A 19,595-nucleotide genomic window follows, 5' to 3' on the forward strand; every position below is an offset into this window, starting at 1 on the left:
TGAATGGATGAGTGGGTGAAGCCTTCTGGTATATGGTCATTGTATGTTTAATTGCTGATTTATAGTAAATTGATAAACATATATGGATTTTGTCTTAATTAAGCAGCTATATATAGCACATTTAATTGATATGATTAATGTGTGATTTTGTTCACTCCCCCTGGACAAATACATATGCCATACAAACCTAAGTTCAAGATAATATTGGAAATTTTTCCGGGTGTTGGTACGTACATTGCAAAAGCCAGTTGTGTTCCCTCATAATTGAGGGATCTTTCTTCTACAATAGCATCCTTTTTTGGCTTCATTTATATTCGCTTTAGTGTTCTTCACACTTGTTTCCATGGAGCAGTAGTGTTGCTGGACAATCTCTAAACATCTAGACATCTTTGGCAGTCACTAAAAATCCCAAACCCTTACAAAAATTACAAATGTGGTTCCTTACGTAATGATGATGCATAGAGATTCCCCACTTAACCACCTGTGGTCGGCAATGCGCAGGGGAAATGGAAAACAGTTTTCTCCATTCTATTCTTTTATCGGCAATACTAGCTTGACTAGGGGTGTAAATTTTGCCCGGCAGCCCGAGGCCCAGTACCGTCCGCCCTGTCCCATGACAGTCCATGGGTGACCGTGGCCCTTTACGGGTTGGCCCGACCTAGCCTATTTAAATAAGAGGGAGGGCACAGGCCACAATTCAAATTTTCTTGCCCGACACAATACCCTCCCTATTATCCCGTCAATGCTACCCGCCATGTTAGCCCGCCAGTGTTATCCATTTACCTAGCCTAAGTGACTGTTCTCATTTGTTTTATCCTAGAATATACTTGGTACATATACTTAATACAGTCAACCCTCATAGTTTTCATATGTATTTCTTAACTTTTATTCCATTGGAGTCTAATTTTGTTAACCATATAGAGAAAATATTGAGCAAAATCTAAGGAAGTTTCCTTTTCTGATGATTCAACTCAGGAAAAATTATAGGAAGTTTGGTTTATCTTATTCCCATCTCAATTCTCGTATTTGATTATTAATTTTAAGTAAAACTTGTGTATTATTACTACTTTCTTTTTATTTTTAACAATATATATGTATAATATATATATTTGTTTGTAGTATTCAAGGCCTTCCCGGCCCTACCCGCCCGAGCCCAAATTACAAAACAGGCTTGGGTAGGCCATGGGTACTAACTGTAGATAAATAACCCTGCCCGCCCGGCCCTTTTAATTTCATGGATAAGAAATGTTCCGGCCCACCCTATACCGTCCCATTTAATAAATAGGTCGGGCTGCCCGGCCCGGCCCAATTTACACCCCTAAGCTTGACCGAGCTTTCATTGCGACCAAAAATCCCGCCTCTAATAGATGGCTGGGCCCCACTCTACCCATTGATGATCCCAATGATAAGAACGCATACGAGCATTCTCCTCTCGGGATAAAAGCTCGGAGTAGATACTAGATACCGCACGTTGTAATATATGCGTGCAGTAATAGTTCGATAAACGAGCGAAGGGTATCGCGTATAGTATATTTGGGATGACGCAGCGGATGACTTCAGAAGAATCATGAATAAAGTTTGATAGTCGTGCGAAGTTATAGAGCACGTGCGAAAAGAATCAAGATAAGCGTGCGATAATGACGCACGCCAGATCCGAAAATAAAGGTTTTATTAGCTGTCATCCACTATGTAAACCCCTATATAAGGGGACCGAGCGACCTTGTTGAGAGGGGATCTTTTTGAGAACTTAGACATGGAATTTAGGAGAGAGAAATATTATTTTTTCTTTAAGTTAGAACTCATCTCAAATCTTGTAACCATATTGAAGATTTTATGAACGAATGTATAAAATTTAAGATGATTACTTGAATTGTTATTAAGATTTCATATAGGGTGTGGTTGTAGGATTTCCTGCAACTACATTTTGGCGCTAGAATTCAGTTCGGAGTGAAATACCGTGGTGGTGAACGTTTAAAGGTTTAAATCTAACAATTGAAAAGGATAACCTCAGAAAGTTCATCTTCATTGTTCAAGCTTTTAGTTCTTTTTAGAGAAGTTGTTTTTTTAATTGAAGCAAGAAAACAAGAATGATATGAATCATTGAAGCAAAAGAGGGAAATAGGAAATTACAATGCAACTTAATCACCAAAACTACTATCGATGACTTCCATGCAATAATTACAGGAAAAATACATAAGCGTGATTTTGAAGGAAAGAAAATTATGACGGTAGATAAAATTTCTCCACTGAAAGATTGGGAAAAACAGAGTATAACATTCACGGCGGAAGGGATACCAATGGAGAATTTAAGACGAACATATCCTTTAGTGGTTACAGTGGCTGTAGAACACAAAGAAAAACCTGCAGGAGTGAAAGTACAAGATGAGTGGGAGATGGATAAAACCTTAGTAGATACAGGGAGTTCAGTAGACATCTTATTTTATCGCACGTACAAAGGAATGGGATATAAGGATACATATATGGATCATTCCAGTTACAATATTCATGGTTTTAATAAAGCCATAACAAAACCAAAAGGAGAAATAACAGCGCGAATAATGTTGGGAGAAATAGAAACACAAGTGATATTGTGCGTGATTGACGTGGAATCACCATACAATATTCTTTTGGGGCGTCCATGGATACATGCGATAAAGGTTGTAGCATCAACCCTTCTCCAATGCATAAGGTTTCGAATACCAAGTGGAATAGGTGAAATCAGAGGAAACATCAACAGTGCGAAGATCTGCAGTGAGATAGATATAAAAAACTATGAATATCGACCAAAGAAGCGAAAGGATCACTGGAGAAGAGCAAGAGAAATAAGGAAATAAGAAGAATTCCGAATATACATGATAAGAGCACAAGAAGGAAGAAGGATACCAAGCAAAGTTCCAGAAAAAGAAGGCGAACCGATGCATGTAATAAAAGAGTCAACACCATCAGGAGAACCTAAAGTGAATTTTATCGCAGCGGAGCCGACAAAATAAATAAATGTTGGAACAACAGAGGAACCAAAGATATTAAAAATTGGAACTAAGATGGGAAAAGAAGAAGAAGAAAAAACGGTAAACCTCTGGCGAGAATATAAAGACATCTTCGCATGGAGCATTGAATAAATGCCAGGAATAGATCCTTCTGTTGCATGTCATAAGTTGGATATTAACAAGAATGCAAGACCTTTCAAGCAAAGGATAAGGAAGATAAAAACAACATGTCATTCTCAGATAGAAGAAGAACTACAGAAGATGCTTGAAGCAGGAATCATAAGACCAGCGAAATATCCAGAATGTAGCAAACATGGTGGTGATGCCTGGTGGACCCGGGAATGTGTATAAAATTGAAGTGAAATGAAAACGGGCCTACAGTAATACCGCAAGTGCACAGTCGTCAGTTGTAGCTCGTGCAAGTACGGGTCGATCCACAGAGACTGGGGGTGTTTGGAGTTTCTAGCTATTTGGGCTCTAAATTGCTATTGGGCTTCTAATTGTTCTTTGGGCTTAGTGGGTTTGTTGTAATGATGAAGTGCTTTAGGCCTTGGGCCTTTGAATGATGTTGGAATGAACTGTGAACTTGGCTTTGGATTCAGTCAAGGATCTGGGCCTTTGGAAATGTAATGAATTTGGGTTCAAGTGAACTGAACTGAGCCTTGAACTCAGTTGGCTTGTAAACCAAACAGTGGCTGGATTTGGGCTTGACAGTGATAGGCCTTAGCTTGGAAAGTGAACTGTAAGCTGGGATTGGTAACAGTGAACTAGGATTTTGGTCTTTTGAATGAGTCCACAGTGAACTGGACTGGGCTCTTAATGATCAATGCACTTAGGCCACAGTGAGCTTCAATGGACAAATGGGGAGCAAAACAGAGAAACTAGAAGAGCAAAAGATAGCAAAAGAAAGAGAATAAAAGAGAACACAGACAGAGATGAGGAACAGGGAAGAATAGGGAACAATAACTAAGAGATTAACAATGGCAGTGCAACAAACTAACAATGATCATGGGAAAGAAGCAAACATCAGTGGCAATGAGGCACAAAGGCAGTTAGCCTAAGGCAAGGGAGCAGCAATGAAACAAAAGGTAACAGTGACAGTTAACAGAAAACAAAGCCAAATAAACCAAGGCTGTTAGCCAAGGGCAGGGAGGAGAAGAAGTAACAAAACAGTTAAGTTGCAAGTGACTGTGAAAACAAAATGTGGGTTAAGCTAAGGCTTTGAATCCACCCTTGTGTCCTAGCCAAACAATGTGATCCTAGGTTGAGTTGAAAATCCTATGCATACATCTAGAATGGGAGGAAAATCAGCTTGCTCACTGATATGCCCCTAGTATTGACTGTCTTTTGACAGCACAGTCAATCACAGGCATACCAGAGCACTAATTTCTTCCCATTGCACAAGCAAAACAGGCACTAAGGCTTCTAACCTAACATTCCACTACCTAACAGTCCACTAAAGCTTCATCTGAGCCTCAGCTAGTGAACTCAGAACATGAGAAAACAGATGGAACAACACATGATTAACAGGAACAACACAAAAATTGGAGATACTGGCTAATCCAGTTCTCCCAAAACATCACATTAACAACAACATCAACAGGATAATAAAACAGGGAAAGGAATTAAACACATGAACATCAACAGTGAATACCAAGAGTAGAACATATACAGAACATCAAAGTTCTGGACACTGGCTATTCCAGCATAAGCCAATTTCACACCCACAGTCCCCTTTTTATACCCAGTCACCCAAATTAGGGTTTACAGAAAAATTCCCCCAAATCCCCAAATTGAACAGTGACAAAATTAGGGTTTCTCACCTAATTCGACTAATTTAATCATACCCATGTTGCCACTGTTCTTCCTCATGCTCTCCCTAGCAGTAATTAGGGTTTTCTCGAAAATCCCCAAATTAACTGAAATTAGGGTTTGGGTTTTTTTTTCTTACCTTGATGTGACAAATCTCCTCAATTAGCATCGACCCATGTCTTCTCTGCTTCTCCTGGTGCCTTTGCTGCTCTAATTGTTCCCTAGTTCGAGTTATTTTACTCACCCCAAAACCTAGGGTTTCAGTGGTTGTGAGATGGGGAAAATAACTAGGCTAGGGAGATGGGTTTGAGGTGTTGTCGGGTGGTTGTGGTGGTGGTGTGGTTCGAGAAGTAGGTGTAGCTGGTGGAGGTGATGGAGTTGCAGAGCTCTGCAAATTTTTGGGAAGAAGGGGAAGAAGAGCTCGAGAGAAGAATGGGTTAGGGGCTGTTTGTTTTGGGGTATAAGGGTTCGGTTGCTAGGGTGTTGAGCGGGTGTAGCGAACTTTGCTGAACAGCAAGTAAAAAGCGTTGGATGATCCCATATAGATTGAATCGAACGGCTACGATGGAGAGGTATGTAGCGACCGTTGGATTATGAGATACAACAAAATTGACGGCTTCAGATGGAGTTAGGTACTATGGTGTTTGACGGGATCTTCGGAGTTTGATGCACAATGATGAGGCGACCGTTGGACGATGAGATGGATCCAATCTGACGGCTCTCATGGAAATGGGTATGGATAATGGAAATGGGTTTGGTTAAGGGTTTTGGGCCTTGGGTATGCCAAGCCCATATCTTCTTTAAGAACAATTCTTCCTTCTTGAAGCCCACTTCTCGTTGATCCGGCTCTTGCAAACATCATTCTTCGCTTCCTCCTAGCGGGAGTCTTTGTCGTTCCTTTGCTCTTTTCTCTCCGTGAGATAACCATGCTTTATTTAGTACCTAAAAATGCAAAATTAATTAAGAAAAGTATTTATTCTTGAAAACAACGAAAATACAGAATATGGGATAAAATGTAGAATCAATGCACAAAAGATGAGCTAAATGCCAACAAAAAGATATAGAAATATGCACTTTTTAGCACTCATCAAATACCCCCAAACCTGAATTTTACTTGTTCTCAAGTAAAACAAAACTAAGGAAATCCTACCTATACCACTGTTGCTGGTCTCTCGAATGCATTTAGCGTATGCACTAAGACTTTTAAACCACTAAGTGTCCCTAGTGGACGAGTTGAAGTCTCTTGAAGGTTTGCTTAGAACGTACCTACAAAGTTCTAGGTCAAAATATGAGCTCAGATTCCATCAAATGTGACATGCGCAAGTCAGTAGAAGCTCACAGCAAAATGGAAATGTCAATCTAGCTATCGAAGGCACAATCCTAGCACTGATAACAAATAAAGACATGTGATAAGAGTGTAAAGTGTATCTACACATGTGTAAATAAAGATCGGATGTTATGACTACTAATCACCAAGAGATAGTTTCTCAGGCTAAGAACCAAGGTCGAAATCTAGCTAGCTGTCCGGACTTTACGAGAATTGTGAATGAGTTGGAGGTATTTCACAATTACTCGCGTTGTACATCAATGACATACACCCTTCCTTGCTTATTACAATAAAACACAAAAGATGACTCTTTACATGACTCTTATTTACATTGACTACTCTCTTTTATTTTTGGAACAAGAGAGAATGGAATTGATAAATACTTGATTATATTTTTTTTTGGTATTTTTTTTTTTATTTTTCTGATATTTTTTGAATATATATATCGTTTTTTTTTTTTTTTTTTAACAAGGAAACCACTTTTGATACAAATACAAAAGAAACAAAAGATTACCATGACACTTGCAAGAGGTATCCCTTTGATGCACCCAGTTAATTCGATGGTGTCTTTTAATGTAACCTCCACCTTCTATCCCAAACCAACCAAAGAACAAGCTAGTCAAGTTTCGTTCAGTATTCTAAAGTGATTGGCAATCGTGACTTCCTATCAAACACCTTGAAGATCGAGGCCATACAGTATTGGTAGATCGGCGCGTGCAAATTTCTTATCACTATGTGAATTGTGCTAGAATCAGGGTGCCTAAATATCTAGACTAAGAACTCCTAATAATTACATATTTGCACAAGAGTCAACATTTCAAGGTAAATGAGCTCCATTTTTTGTTTTTTGTTGGTCAATTTTTTATTTTTATTTTGAATTTTTTCATTTTTTTTTTTCAAAAAGAAGGAGTTCTTGTTTTCAATTATGGCATATTATCAAAGTATCTACTTTTCACCCCCAAACCTAAACTAAACATGTCCTCAATGTTTCAAAATATGAACAAAATTATAATAAACATATGAAGAGGATCATGTTGAGTAGAGAAAAGGAAAGAGAATACCCGATTTCGGCGAAAGCAATATTAGAACTCCGTTATTCAAGGCAAGAATCCAACATATGTCAGCCGAGATCATATTGGATTAGCAAAATATATACAAAAGGAACAAAAGGGTTTTTAAGAAATTTTATCTACTGGATTATATACAAAAATTCACCATACACTAACAATCTAAAGAGTTGAGGATCAACCCAAAAGACAAAGTGTAGAGGTTTCAACAGCTTCACACAATAAAAGGAAAGAAGCAAGTGAACTGTGAAACAAAATGAGCTACCCCCAAACCTGGATTTTACAGAAGATATAATTTTGAAAACAAAATCGCGCAGTTTGGGGGTTCATCATGCACAAGGTCTAACTCGAAAGGAACTGTGCTAGGGACGGGCAAACATGCTATTCCAACTGTGGTTCCTCAAATGTATTATACTTAGAGCAAAATAGTCCAAGAGGACTTGGGAAGCACACAGTTCCAAACCTAGATTAGGCATTCAGAAAAATTGGTTTTACAATATCGGTACAAACCAAATCTAGATTGGGTGGAGGGCCATCAGATTGTGACTTATGTAGAAGAATAGGCACATCATTATCAATCAAATCAAAATCTCCTAAATCATCTACACATGTCACATCATGCTTACAATCATCAATCACATTAGCAAGATCACAATCAGAGTCATCAACATCATTAACAGATTTATCCTCGTGTATCGGCTCATCAGGGGAAACATCACATGGAATACTAGAAGACATATCATGCATTAAGGTCGGGGCAGAGACGCCTAATGTATTTGAACCCAAAGGTTCCATAACATTTTCAGTATAGACATGTTCTTCTAACATAACATCATAGTCATCATCATCATCATGATAGGGATTTTGCAATCTAGGATAATTTTCAATCCTAAGGTCGGAGCTATTACAAGAATAAAACTCTAATTCATGGGGGTGACTCATATCATGTGGTGTTGTTCCTGTTTCCCTAACGGATTCCCATTGATGGGTTTTCTCTGCAATCTCGGCTAAAAAATTCCATGCATCATCCACAGATTTATCAATAAACTCACCATTACACATGAATCAACCATGGTTGAGATTTAAAGTCTAGTCCCTCATAGAGGATGACGACAAGTCTCCACTTCTCAAATCCATGGTGCGGACATTCACTCAACAATCATTAAAACGTTCAAAATAGTGAAAAACAGTTTCCTCATCCAACTGGACAAAACAATTGATACTTTGACGAATAGCGATGGTCCTATGATGTGGAAAGAATTTTCTGAAAAATAGATTGTGAGTTGGTCCCAAGTGTTGATTGATTGTGGTCTCAAACCGTAAAACCATGTTTTGGCCCTTTCTTTAGAGAAAATGTGAACAAACGCAATTTCAGAGAGTCTTCGGCCTTATGATCAGGCTGCATAGTACAACAAATTTGTTCAAACTCTTTTACATGAGTATAGGGGTTCTCAGAATCGAGCCCTCGAAATATAGGAAGTATTTGTATCATGCTTGCATTTATTTCAAAAAGGTCATTGGTTTGAGGTAAGACAATACATGATGATGGAATTTTTATTGTGGGACACATGTATTCATGGAGAGCATTAGGTTGGCCCATTTTGAAAAGACACAAAGCCCACTATTTGGTTTTAATGGGTTTTCAAAAATTTGGTTTTTTATGGGAAAATTTTGGTTTTGATGGGATATATTTGAAAAAGAAAATTTGGTTTAAAAATGGGAGCAAAGTAGAAATTTGGTTTTAAAATTGGGAGCAAAAGAAAATTTTGGTTTTTCTTTTTTTTTTTATTTTTTTCTTTTTTTTTTAAGAACAATAAAATGAAGAAAATAAAATTTGGTTTTTGAAATGGGAGCACGCCCACTGTTGGTTTTGTGTTTGCTTTGGCCCAGCTAGGTTGAAAACTTTTGGTGGAACTGAGTCCAAAATCTCGGCCTAGAATTTGGGTACTCGGCCCACTAACGAGTTCAACTAGCGTGATCGGTTACAAGCTCAGCTGGATTTAAAAACCCAGAATACAAAATACCAGTCCAAATTAAACAAGCTCACAAAAATTAAATACAAGCCCACAAATTAAACAAACAAGCCCACAAAAATTAATTACAAACCCAACAGAAAATAAAAAGCCCAAAAATTGGCTTTAATATTACAAGCCCACAATTAAAAATTGGAAGCCCACAATTCGGGTTCTCTTAAATGGGTTACCTTTTAAGCACAGCCCAGCTGCTCTGATATTGTTGCAAAAACCCAGTTGGGCTTTGGTTCTTTTCCTTGGTGGCGTCCCAGCAGAGGAAAAACTGGTTCAGAACAGCAGGTCCAACAGCAAATGAAGTGAAGCAGATGCAGATGCAAGTGCGATGAAGTGAAATGCAAAATAGCCAAGAAAACTGCAAGAAAAACACAGCACCAATCCCCGGCAGCGGCGCCAAAAACTTGGTGGACCCGGGAATGTGTATAAAATTGAAGTGAAATGAAAACGGGCCTACAGTAATACCGCAAGTGCACGGTCGTCAGTTGTAGCTCGTGCAAGTACGGGTCGATCCACAGAGACTGGGGGTGTTTGGAGTTTCTAGCTATTTGGGCTCTAAATTGCTATTGGGCTTCTAATTTTGCTTTGGGCTTAGTGGGTTTGTTGTAATGATGAAGTGCTTTAGGCCTTGGGCCTTTGAATGATGTTGGAATGAACTGTGAACTTGGCTTTGGATTCAGTCAAGGATCTGGGCCTTTGGAAATGTAATGAATTTGGGTTCAAGTGAACTGAACTGAGCCTTGAACTCAGTTGGCTTGTAAACCAAACAGTGGCTGGATTTGGGCTTGACAGTGACAGGCCTTAGCTTGGAAAGTGAACTGTAAGCTGGGCTTGGTAACATTGAACTAGGCTTTTGGTCTTTTGAATGAGTCCACAGTGAACTGGACTGGGCTCTTAATGATCAATGCACTTAGGCCACAGTGAGCTTCAATGGACAAATGGGGAGCAAAACAGAGAAACTAGAAGAGCAAAAGATAGCAAAAGAAAGAGAATAAAAGAGAACACAGACAGAGATGAGGAACATGGAAGAATAGGGAACAATAACTAAGAGATTAACAATGGCAGTGCAACAAACTAACAATGATCATGGGAAAGAAGCAAACATCAGTGGCAATGAGGCACAAAGGCAGTTAGCCTAAGGCAAGGGAGCAGCAATGAAACAAAAGGTAACAGTGGCAGTTAACAGAAAACAAAGCCAAATAAACCAAGGCTGTTAGCCAAGGGCAGGGAGGAGAAGAAGTAACAAAACAGTTAAGTTGCAAGTGATTGTGAAAACAAAATTTGGGTTAAGCTAAGGCTTTGAATCCACCCTTGTGTCCTAGCCAAACAATGTGATCCTAGGTTGAGTTGAAAATCCTATGCATACATCTAGAATGGGAGGAAAATCAGCTTGCTCACTGATATGCCCCTAGTATTGACTGTCTTTTGACAGCACAGTCAATCACAGGCATACCAGAGCACTAATTTCTTCCCATTGCACAAGAAAAACAGGCACTAAGGCTTCTAACCTAACATTCCACTACCTAACAGTCCACTAAAGCTTCATCTGAGCCTCAGCTAGTGAACTCAGAACATGAGAAAACAGATGGAACAACACATGATTAACAGGAACAACACAAAAATTGGAGATACTGGCTAAGCCAGTTCTCCCAAAACATCACATTAACAACAACATCAACAGGATAATAAAACAGGGAAAGGAATTAAACACATGAACATCAACAGTGAATACCAAGAGTAGAACATATACATAACATCAAAGTTCTGGACACTGGCTATTCCAGCATAAGCCAATTTCACACCCACAGTCCCCTTTTTATACCCAGACACCCAAATTAGGGTTTACAGAAAAATTCCCCCAAATCCCCAAATTAAACAGTGACAAAATTAGGGTTTCTCACCTAATTCGACTAATTTAATCATACCCATGTTGCCACTGTTCTTCCTCATGCTCTCCCTAGCAGTAATTAGGGTTTTCTCGAAAATCCCCAAATTAACTGAAATTAGGGTTTGGGTTTTTTTTTCTTACCTTGATGTGACAAATCTCCTCAATTAGCATCGACCCATGTCTTCTCTGCTTCTCCTGGTGCCTTTGCTGCTCTAATTGTTCCCTAGTTCGAGTTATTTTACTCACCCCAAAACCTAGGGTTTCAGTGGTTGTGAGATGGGGAAAATAACTAGGCTAGGGAGATGGGTTTGAGGTGTTGTCGGGTGGTTGTGGTGGTGGTGTGGTTCGAGAATAAGGTGTAGCTGGTGGAGGTGATGGAGTTGCAGAACTCTGCAAATTTTTGGGAAGAAGGGGAAGAAGAGCTCGAGAGAAGAATGGGTTAGGGGCTGTTTGTTTTGGGGTATAAGGGTTCGGTTGCTAGGGTGTTGAGCGGGTGTAGCGAACTTTTCTGAACAGCAAGTAAAGAGCGTTGGATGATCCCATATAGATTGAATCGAACGGCTACGATGGAGAGGTATGTAGCGACCGTTGGATTATGAGATACAACAAAATTGACGGCTTCAGATGGAGTTAGGTACTATGGTGTTTGACGGGATCTTCGGAGTTTGATGCACAATGATGAGGCGACCGTTGGACGATGAGATGGATCCAATCTGACGGCTCTCATGGAAATGGGTATGGATAATGGAAATGGGTTTGGGTAAGGGTTTTGGGCCTTGGGTATGCCAAGCCCATATCTTCTTTAAGAACAATTCTTCCTTCTTGAAGCCCACTTCTCGTTGATCCGGCTCTTGCAAACATCATTCTTCGCTTCCTCCTAGCGGGAGTCTTTGCCGTTCCTTTGCTCTTTTCGCTCCGTGAGATAACCATGCTTTATTTAGTACCTAAAAATGCAAAATTAATTAAGAAAAGTATTTATTCTTGAAAACAACGAAAATACAGAATATGGGATAAAATGTAGAATCAATGCACAAAAGATGAGCTAAATGCCAACAAAAAGATATAGAAATATGCACTTTTTAGCACTCATCAATGCCAAAGAAGAATAATGGAATAAGGATTTGCATTGACTTCAGCTACTTAAACAAAGTGTGCCCGAAGGACAGTTATCCATTGCCAGACATACCACAGATGGTTGAGTCGGCAGCATGAAATGACAGAGTTCCATTGATGGATGGATATAAGGGTTACAATCAAATTCTATTAGCTGAAGAAGACCAAGAGCATACTGCTTTCTTCGCGCCTAAAGGATTATATTATTATACAAAAATGCCTTTCGTTTTGAAAAACGTAGGTGCGACATATCAAAGAATGGTGGAGAACGTGTTCTCACAGTGGATACATACCACATTAGAAGTCTATGTTGATGATATGTTGGTGAAAAGTAAGAAAGATGAAGATCATGTAGACAACTTAAGGGAAATCTTTGAGCGCATGCGACAATTAATATTAAGGTGAACCCTGAAAAATGCATTTTTGGGGTAACATCGAGAATTTTTTTAGGTCATATTGTATCGAAGAAGGGAATAGAGGTTAATCCAGAGAAGGTACAAGCGGTTCGAGAAATGCCATCACCCACGACTGTAAAATATGTAAAAAAAAATTAAATGGATTGCTATCTTCCCTGGGGCGATTTATTTCGCGATCGTCAGATATGTGCAAGCATTTATTTAATATTTTGAAAAAAAGAACCAAGTTCAAATGGACGGATGAATGCGATAAAGCGCTGCAAAAACCATCTAATAAATTTGTCCATCATGCAAAAGGCTTAAAAAGGAGAGGAGTTACTGATATAATTAGCATCAACATCGCATGCATTAAGTGTCGTACTGCTACGTCCGGATGAAGGAGTGGAAAAACCGATATATTACATAAGCAAAACTTACAATGCCGCGGAGAAGAATTATTCAAAAATAGAAAAGCCAATACTCGCACTGGTTATGCAACACAAAAGCTTCGTATATATTTTCAAGCTCACAAGATCAAAGTGTTAACAAAAATACCAATTGAGTCGGTAATGAAAAATTCAAAAAGATCAGGAAGGATCGAGAGGTGAAATGCACAAATAGGGAATTTTGAGATCAATTATGAAATATTATCTTCCCCAAAGTCGCAAGTAATCGCAGATTTCCTGGCAGAGTTCCCTTTAGAAGATGATGAAAGTGTGGAAGAGATGATGGACATAGATGAAGAATGTGGTAATCCTACAGACTTGTTAATAGATAACACTAGATGGGAGATATTGGTGGATGCATCATCAAATGGAGAGGGTAATGGAATTGGAATACTTTTCATCTCACCAGAAGGAACAAGATTAGCATATTCATTTAGATTGGAATTCACATCCACCAATAATGAAACTGAGTATGAAGCGGTTGTGCACGTGTTACGCTTGGCCATTGAAATGAAAATAAAAGATGCGCGAATAACTAGTGACTCACAATTGGTTATTCGCCAAATAGAAGGGGTATATAGCACAAATGAGCCGTCCTTGCAAAAATACAAGAATCTTGTAGGAGAGTTATCAGCACAAATTCCGAAAATAAATTGGAGAGACATTTCGCCGAAAGATAATCGAATAGCAAATGCACTTGATTTTATTCCGTCTATGATGGTGGACCCGACTGTGAGGGACATAAAGATACAAACACTTTTTTTACCCTCAATTAATAAAGAAGAATGCGAAGATGTAAATGTAATGCTAGTAGACAATGAAGAAGAAGAGCAGGTGAACAAACACTCAGATTGGATAACCCAAATTCATTTGTATTTAGAAAAAGGAGAAGTCCTAAGAAACGGGTTGGAAGCGCACAAGTTAAAGAGTAGAGCAACAAATTATGAGTTGAGAGATGGTATACTTTACCGAAGATCATTCCCTGGACCATCACTTAGATGTTTAACAAGAACAGAAGGAATGGAAATCTTGAAAGGATTACACTACGGAGATGCAGGAAATCATAGTGGGGGAAAGTCTCTAGTGTATAGAAAGAAAGTACAAGGCTATTATTGGCGATACATGCATGAAGACGCGAAACAAGTGTCAAGGAGGTGCGAAGAATGTCAGCGTCATGGAAAGAAAATACACGCGCCTGGGGCGATGCTCAACTCCTCCACAAGTGAATGGCCATTTGGAAAATGAGGGTTAGACATTGTGGGCCTTTTCATACCAGGAACAGGGAAAAAATATATTTAATAGTAGCAACAGACTACTTTACAAAGTGGGCAGAAGTAAAAGCGGTGCAGCACATTCGAGATAAAGATGGTTTCACATTCATATTTGAGAATATCATTTGTAGATTCGGAATCCCAGCACAACTAGTTTCTGATAATGGAAAACAATTTGAAGGAGAAAATATAGAAATGTTACTCAATGCATTCAAAATCAAAAGTGGGAAATCCACTCCATTGTATCCACAAAGCAATGGTCAAGCTGAGGCAACCAATAAGACAATTGCAGATACGTTGAAAAAGAAATTGGAGGGACATAATAAAAGATGGTGCAAACAAGTACATAATGCAGCATGGGTATAAAAAACAACTAGAAGGGAGGCTACCGAAATGTCACCTTTTTTCCTGACATATGGAGTTGAAGCGGTATTGCGAACTGAGGTTATAATTCCTAAAACTAAGCAAGAAGCATGGGAAAATAATTTAAGTGCGGATTTAATCCTAGCAAAATTGGATGAATTAGAAGAGCGAAGAGAAGTTTCTTTGCGACATATGGAAAATTACCATCATAGGATAGCTCGAGAATATAACAAGCGCGTAATAATAAGAGATTTTCAGCCATGAGAATTAGTATTGTGAGAGATACCTCCTTATCAGAAAGGAAATGATGGAAAGTTGGAGAAAATACGGGATGTACCCTATATAATTAAGAGAATAATTGGAAATGGAGCTTATTAATTGATGGATCCTGAAGAAAAGAATACGAGACGAATATTGAAACGTCCATGGAACAGATTATATCTGAAGAAATATTATCCATAGACCATGCGATGATGATCACATACGGGTATGCATTTGAAGAAAGAAACATGTATGCATGTAAGAGGCAGAAACATGTATGTGAAAATGAAGGAAGCGAAAATGAATACGCGAATTCCTAATAAGGATGAATTATTCAACTGAATACATTTGAAGATTTCGTTATAATGATACTATCCAAATTAAAGGCAAAATTAAGACCTTATAATATAACCTTAATAGAAAGGCATCAGAAATAAAGACTCCAATTAAGGAGCCTAGCTATGCGATTGTGGCGTGCATCCTAGTTCGCGTAAATTAAGATGCAATAATAAGACCTAATACATGTCATAATTCGTAATCTAGTTAGCATGGCTCAAGTGAAAGCTACACCGATCCTGGAGCTTGAGTCATGGAGATTTGGGGTAAAACAAAAACTCATCCGGTAGAGCGCCTTAGTTGAAAGACTAAGGTAAGAAGCTCCCTACTAAGGAGTGCAGAAACTCGATCAAGGTGCCGAGGTACGCGGTTGAGTCAAGAGTGCCTGGGGCATCTGGAGCGTACCTGGCCATTCTTGACAAGTCTTGACTATGATGCACTCGGTCCGAAGAAACCCCACTTAGGGTGCGGCCTTGTAACCATGAACCATATCGGTGGAGGGATAAGAGACCGCGAAAATAACTGGTTGTTGCATTACTGTATGGGAGGAGCCCACCCTAACCCGGTAGGGGTACGCCTCCTTGAAGGGGAAATCAGGGGGGAATATAAGGACGACACCTTCCATTAGGGAGGTGAATTGTGTCAAAAGACGCAAATATCATGAGACTTTTTACTCACGGGAGTATTAAGGATTGTAATATTTGAGCGATAATAAAACCTGGAGAGGTAATAATACAAGAAAATGATAAGGCGCGATCAATGGGTCATTACGCGAAAACGTAAAGAAGTCCTGCGATCTCGTCGCACAACAAAAATATAATATACTAGGAAAAATAAGACCTTTACTTAGGAAGGAATGATAAGACCTCATGATAAAACATATACTTACACTAATATTATTTTGCAGGTTACATAAGAGATATCTAAAATTACTTCACGTTTCTTTCTAGGAATATAATAAGAGGCAAGTATGGAGATTGAAAGAAAAGGCATATTATCTTCCTTATCAAGAAACGAGTATGTAAATTAAGCGAATGTTTGAAGTACCCCAAAATAATTTGTGAAGAATAAGAAACTAAGAAACGAAAATGGATAAGCATTATTGGAAAGTAAATCTTGAACAATTGCAGAAGCCCCGATGTTGACTTCACTCTCAAGATCTTTGGTTAATTCTTCACCAGATTTATTCTCCTCAAGCTGAGCTTCTGGATGAGGAATTATAGGATCATCCTCCTCATTGCTAATATAATCATAATCGCTATCAGGCTCAGGAAGCTTTTCGTCATCACTTATATCAAGAGGTGGAACAGACACCAAAGGAATTGCTTTGTCAAGGAGAATCTTGTTCACAAGAATTTGATCTTTAGTATGTGCTTGGCGGGCGACACCTTTCTCAGAATTCCTTTTGTCAGCTTCCATAATGTTCTGAAGATATGAAAATCTCCTTTCTGCTCGACCACGAGAAGAAGTGAGTGTGGTTGAAAGATCTTTGGAAGCTTTTGTTTGCTTTGCACGCTCTTTGAGAGTCTTGACCAAATCAGATCTTAGTTGAGAGATAATAGATTGGTATGACTTTTCAGAATCTGCATGAAGAAGTTTGGAGTTATAACAAAAGCGAAGTTTTCGCAAGATTAAGATTTAACTAATAATCAGAGAGAACAAGTAAAATGAGGCAGTCAGCTCTATTTGACTACCTTCCCTTTTGGAGATAAGATATTGAGCTAAACTAAGACCGCCATTCTTCATATTCTCCATTGCTTCATCAAAATAATCACCCACCAAACCTTTAACACGAGATCGAATTATTTTCTCATCTAAAGAGAGAGCAGTTTTCTATTTCATAAGAGCATCATGAGATTCTTTTAGTCGAGTATATTCTTCTTGAAGTTGATTTATCTTCACTGTCAAATTAATATTACTCTGAATAATCTTTTCGTTAATTTCCATCTTGGCAGTTAATTTCTCACTGGATTCATCATATTGATCTCTTAATGAGCGAAAAGATCCCACTTGGTCATCGCAAACCTTCTGAAGAATAAGATATTGACGCGTAAACATTGCTTCCTTCTTTAGAAAAGATCGCTTCTCTTTAGATAAACCTTGGTTTTCATCTGATAAAGTTTGATGCTTCAAATCAGCACTATACAACAAATTAGATAGATGGGAATTTTGGGAGCCCAACGTCTCGCATTGCTGAGCTAAAAAGATATTCTCATTTGTTAGATTTTCAATATGTTCAAGAGAGTACGAATGTTCATTATTTAGCTGAATTATCTGGTTCTATAGCTTCTCATTGTCAGATCGAACGTCTTCGGCAGCAGATTCAAAAGTATATCTTTCCATAACGCGTCTCTGATTTAAATCTTAATTTGCATGCGAGGAAACTCAAACAAGAAAAGCAAATCGTGCTGAGAGAATTTATAAAGGTAAAAAGAAGGTTACCTCTCAGTTTTTCATTCCTCTTACGAAGATCATCAGATTCGAGTGCGGCAGTCTGGGGTTCCCCTTTCAGTTTAACAATTTCTTCCTTTAAGGTAGTATTTTGATGGGATAGTTCCAAGGAGGAGTAACAGGATTCGAAATAACCTTCAGCTAAAATCATACGACGAGGAGCTTCCTGAAAAGGGAAACAAAAGAAGAATAAGAATGAAGTAAGGAGAATAGGAATGGAAAAATATATGCGAAGTTATGCTTACCAGGATATCAAGAAGAATGTTTACACGTGGATTAATTTGAGAGAAAATTTCGATTCTGGACGGCTTATTGGGTGGAGAATCACAAATCAACTCGTTCAGAGCATTACAAATGTGAAGCTTAAAGGGATCATCAGTGGACGAATGAGCAGAATTTATGAGCTCAGATAAAGCTTGCGAAGCAGAATTCACCCCCTCCAAAATCCCCTTGTCAATAGAAATGGACTCTAAAGAAAGATGAGTTAATTTAGAAATGGTTGAAGGAGAAGTAGTTCCTATTGGTATTGAGGAAGAAAGGTTCGCGGATATAGGAGCATCAACATTCGCAATCGATGTGACATTCTCCACAGATACTTGAGCGATAACAGCACTTGAAGGTGCGACATTCTCTACAGGTGTAGGAGTATGTGAGAAGTGAGGAATATTGATAAAAGTATAAATGGTTTGATCCACTGTTGGCGCGCTTGCCGATGAAGAGGCAGGGTTACTCCCCATTGCATTGTCAGTAAAAGAAATCTCTCCGAGAGCGATAGTTTCATTCTCTGAAGTAGTTGAACTCAAAGGAGTAGAGGCAATCAGGCCTAATACAGGATTGACAAGGTTAATTTGAGAAGGGGCGTCAACTTCTAGACAATTGAAATCGAGAATGATAAGACCCTTGTTAATTGTAGCTTTGTCAGTCTTTTTAACTTTAGTCTTCTTCTCACCAACCAACTCGCATTCGGAACTCTGCAAAGAACAACGCAGATAAGAAATAGAGGCAACAATATTGTTTTAGAAAGAAGAAAATATTTCTTACTCCTTTGTCATGCGAAGATTTCCTCTTCAGAGATGGTTGCTCTTTGAGATTCGAAGAAGCATTAGGGTTAGGTACTGTGAATTTGATAGTACCAGATGATGAACTTTTTCTGAAATAGAACCAGTATGGAGATTAATACCATAGAAACAGATTAACATCATGATAAGATCTATTTCAGAACGAACAAACCTTTTTTGAGGATTCATGGAGACAGCAGCAAAATTAAAACTGAAGTTATAAAGAACACGAAGATGAAGAAACGTAGAGAAATGAAGATTTGCAGAAGAATATGTTTACAGAGATAAAACGATATCACAAACTGAAAGAGAAGAGTTTATCTCTCTACAAGCTCAGCTGTTAAATAGATGGAAAGATGATCGGTTAAATTCGAACGTGTCGATAAAAAAGGGAAGAAGTCAACACGTGTAGACGGTCACGATGAACCGGGGAAATTTATCGGCAGAAAAGAATATGAAAAGATGAATGAGTGCGGCATTTTAAATTGGAATTTCTCATATCGCTCCCTTTCCAAAGAAACGATATGAGAAGAGGAAAAATGTGGATACTAGATACCGCACGTCGTAATATGTGTGCGAAGTAATAGTTCGATAAACGAGCGAAGGGTATCGCGTATAGTATATTTGAGATGACGCATCATATGACGTTAGAAGAATCATGAATAAAGTGTGATAGTCGTGCGAGAAGAATCAAGATAAGCGTGTGATAATGACGCACGCCAGATCCGAAAATAAAGATTTTATTAGCTGTCATCCACTATGTAAATCCCTATATAAGGGGACCAAGCCACCT

At 38.6% G+C, this 19,595-nt stretch overlaps 1 protein-coding gene across 1 annotated transcript; it reads left to right on the forward strand.

The window, feature by feature from the left end:
• Window positions 1-13,341: 13,341 nt before the first annotated feature.
• On the forward strand, window positions 13,342-14,699 carry LOC113306446. Its single transcript, XM_026555383.1, has 2 exons — window positions 13,342-14,216; window positions 14,339-14,699. The coding sequence occupies exons 1-2, from the start codon at window positions 13,342-13,344 to the stop codon at window positions 14,697-14,699; spliced, it is 1,236 nt and encodes a 411-aa protein (XP_026411168.1).
• The last annotated feature ends 4,896 nt before the right edge of the window (window positions 14,700-19,595 follow it).

The sequence above is a fragment of the Papaver somniferum genome, chromosome 8 (genome assembly GCF_003573695.1).
Source record: "Papaver somniferum cultivar HN1 chromosome 8, ASM357369v1, whole genome shotgun sequence".
Classification (NCBI taxonomy): domain Eukaryota; kingdom Viridiplantae; phylum Streptophyta; class Magnoliopsida; order Ranunculales; family Papaveraceae; genus Papaver; species Papaver somniferum.